The 6,000-nt window shown below is 38.9% G+C and overlaps 1 protein-coding gene across 1 annotated transcript in view; it reads left to right on the forward strand.

Annotated features, from left to right (window-relative positions):
• kug (FAT atypical cadherin kugelei) overlaps window positions 1-640 on the forward strand; it is a 603,151-nt gene extending 602,511 nt beyond the window's left edge. Inside the window, exon 23 of the mRNA XM_075308589.1 lies at window positions 437-640. Coding sequence (XP_075164704.1) covers window positions 437-555 — 119 coding nt within the window. The 3' untranslated portion in view covers window positions 556-640. The remainder of the gene's footprint in view (window positions 1-436) is intronic.
• Window positions 641-6,000: the final 5,360 nt, after the last annotated feature.

Here is a 6,000-nt window from a genome sequence, read left to right on the forward strand (position 1 = left end):
GTTCGACGGTTGAATAATATTGTACTCAATATACAAGTTTGGGGCTTTATTTTATTTCCGTATTGGGGTCTTATTTCCCCAATTCAGTGTTTGCAAAGAATGCCCAATTCAGTGTTTGCAAAGAATGGAACAATATTGCAAACCTTTGTTAAATCCTCTCCAACTCGATTCGATGCTAAAAGGATCCAACTGGAGACGCCATCAAGTATTATTTTTACTAATATTTTAAAAAATTCTTGTATCGTTTTTGGTAGCCGATTTTAAATAAATGGTATAGAAATTTTAAAAATTGGGGTCATTTCTTCCACAAAAAATATATCTACTACAATTTATTTGTTGTTATCACCTGTTTATCTTGCTTTAACAACTTTAATGGTTTCGATTCATATTGATATTGTACATTTATAAATATTTTAATTTTCTCTTGTTATTGCAGTAAATTCTGAAGATGAATATTTCTGTCGAGGAAGCAATAGATCAGTACATCTTTGTGAAATTGAAGATTCGGAGATGGAGGAATTGTCCCCGCTGGCTTCACCATGTGAAGAACTCTAACATATTTTTCCATTTGCATTTATTTTGTTTTACTAACTTCGTGTAATAATTTTATAAATAAAAATACATTTTATTGTACAAACAATATGTCATCTAAATGTCCCAATTGGAATATATTTGGGTGTCCTTTCAGGTTTTGAAGTAAGTAAATGTGGTCTACAAAGGTAACACCCTTCACAACTGCATATTTTAACATAATCATTTCTTTTAAAGGGTCAAGGTCAGTACTATGTTCGCTTTTTGCGATTACTTTATTAAAAACGTTCCATATAAACCAGGTAAATTAATTGATGCACAGTTTCTTGCTGCTCTTGATTTCGGCAAGACTTTACAGGAATATGTTGGTTTCAAACTTTTTATCGAAAAGTGGTTTCGCCAGAAAGTGTGCCACTACGTTAGGCACATCTAGCATTATTTTGAGGACCAAACTGTGACCGTACATTTTTTCCGACCACAGCGATAGCTCGCGCATCCGTACAGCCGTTGTTGTAGCTGACTGTTTGGCCAAAATGTCTAAAGGCAATAGATGCAGCATGACATTAAGGGAATCTGTTATTGTCTTACTGAATGCCCCTGAGATATACAAGCAAGCCATACGGTGAACTTTATCTAAACTTGCTGAAGTGCCGGCCACCAGACTACAATGTCATATAGCATTATAGGTCTAACCACTGCCGTGTATAGCCAATCCACAATTTTCGGTTTTAGTGCCCACTTTGTTCTTATTGCCTTTTTGCACGAATACAAAGCTACCGTGGCTTTTCTTACCCTTTCTTCAATATTAAGTTTAAAGTTCAGCTTCCTGTCCACAATAACGCCCAGGTATTACAAGTTCGTCTAACAACCTAAGTATACCTGGATCAACATTCAGAGTTACCATTCCATTTAATATCGAGCTCGGATGGACGTTATTGAATGCCCCTTCGATGTCTAGAAGCGCCACGATTGTGTATTCATTGATCGATAGTGAGCTTTCCATAAAGCTTACTAGTTCATGCAATGCGGTCTCAGTAGACCTGCCCTTCGAGTATGCATGCTATCGTTTCGAGAGCAAACTAGTAACTCCGATGTCTAGAAGCGCCACGATTGTGTATTCATTGATCGATAGTGAGCTTTCCATAAAGCTTACTAGTTCATGCAATGCGGTCTCAGTAGACCTGCCCTTCGAGTATGCATGCTATCGTTTCGAGAGCAAACTAGTTATAAGATAAATATCTATCATCCTCTCCAGAGTCTTAAGTAGGAATGAGCATAAGCTAAATGGTCGGAAATCCTTCGTACTCGAGTGAGAGGCTTTAGGTATGAAAACGACTTTTGTTTCCCTCCAATTTTCTGGAATATATGCTAAGTTTATACATCCTTTATATATCACCGTCAACCAAGGGATAATTCTTTTAGTCATTGCTTGTAACTCCGCCAGAGTAATTCCATCAGGTCCGGGGGATTTGAATGGTCCAAAGCTATTTAAAGCCCATTTTATTCTGGATTCCGATACAATTTCCTCGATAGGAAATGACCGCTGAGCCACTGTGGCACCGCCAGAACATGGTTAACCGTCTGAATTCCTTGTAAATGTGTGTCCAATAGTACCTCCAGTGTCTCCTCACTGGACGTTGTCCAATTGCCCTCCGATGTTTTAATGAAACCTGGAGTAGTTAGCGGATGCTAGTACCTTCCGTAGTCTGGAAGCCTCGGACTATATACTGCTATAGTAATCGTTCCAAAAGTTAAGTTGAGCCCTTCTAAGTTCTCGTTTATGTCCTCTCAGATTCATCTTGTAAGTGTCCCAATCCTCCGGAGCTCTTGTGGACTTTGCTTTGTTAAAGAGCTTCCTGCAGGATTTTCTCATATTACTTAACTTCCTAGACCACCAAAAACTCGACCGCCATTTTTCCCCCTTGGCTCTCCTCTAGGGCATGTAGCTTCCAGTGAGATGTTGAAGGCCTTAGTAGTCCGCTGCACTGCGAATACTAAGTGCTCATATTTGACTACTAAGTGCTCATATTTGTGTCTGGTATTTCCGGTATCATTATATTGAACGATTCCCTATACCTATTCCAATCAGCTTTCCTAACATTTGGCGGAAATGTGGTCTTTGAGGTACAAACAGCCAATCTAAAACTGATGTAGCGATGGTCTGAGAAGCTATGTTCCCTCAAAACTTGCCACTCAGATATCTTATAATTCAGTTCCGGAGAGGCCAATGTGACGTCCAAAACCGCTTGCCTGTTTTTGACGACGAAGGTTGGTGCATCTGCCTTATTACAAACTACCAGGTTGGTACACAAATTAAACTCTATTAGCGACTCTCCCCTTGCATTAGTATCACTACTTCCCCAAATACTATGATGTGCATTTGCATCGCATTCCATCCGCAACTAAGGTCTTAACGGCACACGGAGGCATCTCCCTATCATGTCCATGTAAACCGAAGGTACCCAATTTTTGCATTTGGATATATTGGGTACCACAACAGTGTCTGTAATGCTCAATGAAGGAAGAATAAATAAGTTTAGTTAGTTTTTGGTAATTATACATGCTCGATTTATATCTTTACCGGTATTAAAGTTTGAAACCCGGAGTGCTTAATTCACAGATCTTATTCTTATATACAGATGGTTCTTGAATAAGAACTATGTCTATGTCTCCTTTAATCAGGAGAACTTTTAAGGCAGCACAAGCAGCTTTATAATGGTGAAGATTTATCTGGAGGAACCGTAGAACCATCCAAATTTTCAACCACCGTCACATCAGCCTTCCTCTTCACAGATCTCGGTGACTCTCGCAACAATCCGCGGTTCAGCTTTGGTGAGGTTTGAGCCTGTAGACTTCCCGCATACGATGTTCGTCAATGTCGGCAGTTTTTATGTCTCCTTCGGCATCGCAAGGAGATTTTTTCACTTCTGACTCTACCGGAGGCTTGTCCGTTTCGGAATCCTTTGGCTGATCGCTTTTGTTTACCTTCATATGGATATCATGAAAGCCATAACTTACACGTCCCTGGGTCTGGGCTAGATGTGGTAGCGACTCAATGTTCAACATACGATCTTTGATCACGTTTAGAGGATGCCAGCTCATCCGGTGATCGCTTCCTTTTTCCAGCTTCAAGAATTCCTTGAGCCCATTTTAAGGAATCGCTTTGCTTAGCCGACAACGTTCTTGGGTCGACAGATCCTAATTTTTTTAGGATAAACAAAGCATTTCTGCGTTCTTTGAATCTCTTTCGTGAGGGACTACCTCCTTTTTATGTCGTTACCTTAGAAAAGGACGACTTGCCAAAGTGTCGCCACCTGTCGACCCGTCTACAGGTCGACTAATTGGGCCTGACTCTTGGTCACTGCCCAAATTTATAACTTCAGTCGATACTCGTCCACTGGGCCCTGAAGTTAGCAACCCAATGGATGACTTTGGCTTAAGTTTCCATCACACGTGAAATTCGTAATAACTACTTATTACGATGAAATAATCCGCTATTAAAAAACACGTCCATTCAGTTCGACGGTTGAATAATATTGTACTCAATATACAAGTTTGGGGCTTTATTTCATTTCCGTATTGGGGTCTTATTTCCCCAATTCAGTGTTTGCAAAGAATGCCCAATTCAGTGTTTGCAAAGAATGGAACAATATTGCAAACCTTTGTTAAATCCTCTCCAACTCGATTCGATGCTAAAAGGATCCAACTGGAGACGCCATCAAGTATTATTTTTACTAATATTTTAAAAAATTCTTGTATCGTTTTTGGTAGCCGATTTTAAATAAATGATATAGAAATTTTAAAAATTGGGGTCATTTCTTCCACAAAAAATATATCTACTACAATTTATTTGTTGTTATCACCTGTTTATCTTGCTTTAACAACTTTAATGGTTTCGATTCATATTGATATTGTACATTTATAAATATTTTAATTTTCTCTTGTTATTGCAGTAAATTCTGAAGATGAATATTTCTGTCGAGGAAGCAATAGATCAGTACATCTTTGTGAAATTGAAGATTCGGAGATGGAGGAATTGTCCCCGCTGGCTTCACCATGTGAAGAACTCTAACATATTTTTCCATTTGCATTTATTTTGTTTTACTAACTTCGTGTAATAATTTTATAAATAAAAATACATTTTATTGTACAAACAATATGTCATCTAAATGTCCCAATTGGAATATATTTGGGTGTCCTTTCAGGTTTTGAAGTAAGTAAATGTGGTCTACAAAGGTAACACCCTTCACAACTGCATATTTTAACATAATCATTTCTTTTAAAGGGTCAAGGTCAGTACTATGTTCGCTTTTTGCGATTACTTTATTAAAAACGTTCCATATAAACCAGGTAAATTAATTGATGCACAGTTTCTTGCTGCTCTTGATTTCGGCAAGACTTTACAGGAATATGTTGGTTTCAAACTTTTTATCGAAAAGTGGTTTCGCCAGAAAGTGTGCCACTACATTAGGCACATCTAGCATTATTTTGAGGACCAAACTGTGACCGTACATTTTTTCCGACCACAGCGATAGCTCGCGCATCCGTACAGCCGTTGTTGTAGCTGACTGTTTGGCCAAAATGTCTAAAGGCAATAGATGCAGCATGACATTAAGGGAATCTGTTATTGTCTTACTGAATGCCCCTGAGATATACAAGCAAGCCATACTTTGTTCTTTGTTCCTATTGCCTTTTTGCACGAATACAAAGCTACCGTGGCTTTTCTTACCCTTTCTTCAATATTAAGTTTAAAGTTCAGCTTCCTGTCCACAATAACGCCCAGGTATTACAAGTTCGTCTAACAACCTAAGTATACCTGGATCAACATTCAGAGTTACCATTCCATTTAATATCGAGCTCGGATGGACGTTATTGAATGCCCCTCCGATGTCTAGAAGCGCCACGATTGTGTATTCATTGATCGATAGTGAGCTTTCCATAAAGCTTACTAGTTCACGCAATGCGGTCTCAGTAGACCTGCCCTTCGAGTATGCATGCTATCGTTTCGAGAGCAAACTAGTAACTCCGATGTCTAGAAGCGCCACGATTGTGTATTCATTGATCGATAGTGAGCTTTCCATAAAGCTTACTAGTTCATGCAATGCGGTCTCAGTAGACCTGCCCTTCGAGTATGCATGCTATCGTTTCGAGAGCAAACTAGTTATAAGATAAATATCTATCATCCTCTCCAGAGTCTTAAGTAGGAATGAGCATAAGCTAAATGGTCGGAAATCCTTCGTACTCGAGTGAGAGGCTTTAGGTATGAAAACGACTTTTGTTTCCCTCCAATTTTCTGGAATATATGCTAAGTTTATACATCCTTTATATATCACCGTCAACCAAGGGATAATTCTTTTAGTCATTGCTTGTAACTCCGCCAGAGTAATTTCATCAGGTCCGGGGGATTTGAATGGTCCAAAGCTATTTAAAGCCCATTTTATTCTGGATTCCGATACAATTTCCTCGATA

The sequence above is a fragment of the Haematobia irritans genome, chromosome 4 (assembly GCF_050003625.1).
Source record: "Haematobia irritans isolate KBUSLIRL chromosome 4, ASM5000362v1, whole genome shotgun sequence".
In the NCBI taxonomy this organism is placed as follows: Eukaryota; Metazoa; Arthropoda; class Insecta; order Diptera; family Muscidae; genus Haematobia; species Haematobia irritans.